This window comes from Cystoisospora suis (assembly GCF_002600585.1).
Source record: "Cystoisospora suis strain Wien I chromosome Unknown contig_7410, whole genome shotgun sequence".
In the NCBI taxonomy this organism is placed as follows: Eukaryota; Apicomplexa; class Conoidasida; order Eucoccidiorida; family Sarcocystidae; genus Cystoisospora; species Cystoisospora suis.
Genome location: NW_027160195.1, coordinates 890 through 1,582, shown reverse-complemented (window position 1 = coordinate 1,582; position 693 = coordinate 890). Strand labels below are relative to the sequence as shown.

The window sequence follows — 693 nt, the reverse complement described above, 5'->3', positions numbered from 1 at the left end:
CTATCTATCTATCTAGAGCGCCTGAGACGCATGATGCGAGTGAGCGAAGAGTACTATTCGATCACTCGTATTCTAGTTGCGTAGATCCCCCCACGAGGCAGTAAGGGATGCTGCACATAGGATATATAGATACCTATGTATATATATATATATATAGGTATTTTCATTCAGATCCTTCTCCACCCCTTCTGTTTCATTCTCCAGACAGACGAGGGACACCTATTCATCCATATACATAGCTATAGAGAGTCACACAGATTCATAGACACGTATATACATCCACTTGCTACATAAATATGTGTGTATGAGGGGAGAGGGTTTGATCGTTGCTTACCATTTTTGCATGCAGTCGGGGATAGCCTTTTAGCCATAGAGTTCCTTCAATGATAAGAAGTGTATTCGAGTCGACTTCAGCAGCTCTATGGAGAGGCTCTTCGTGTTTAGCAAGTCGTCCAGACACTTGAATGCGATCGGGAAAGATCAAAACACCCTGGCCTGTCTGTTGGTCGCCCCGGAAGAAAATTTCCACTTCTTGCACTATCCATCGTAACCGACACGTCGACGCCTCCAGATCACGCGAGAGACGCCTATCTAAATTCAACATACAGACATACATACACAGCTATTTTCACATACACATCCATATTCATACATCTACCTGAACCTACATATTCATGCATGCGTCTTCATTCA

The 693-nt window shown here is 43.4% G+C and overlaps 1 protein-coding gene across 1 annotated transcript in view; it reads right to left on the bottom strand.

Moving 5' to 3' along the window:
* The window catches only part of CSUI_010437 (uncharacterized protein), a gene marked incomplete at its 3' end in the record, with an annotated part of 1,330 nt that extends 684 nt beyond the window's left edge, over positions 1-646 (bottom strand). The window contains exon 1 of the mRNA XM_068070541.1: positions 335-646. Coding sequence (XP_067917484.1) covers positions 335-616 — 282 coding nt within the window. The remainder of the gene's footprint in view (positions 1-334) is intronic.
* Between the last annotated feature and the right edge of the window lie 47 nt (positions 647-693).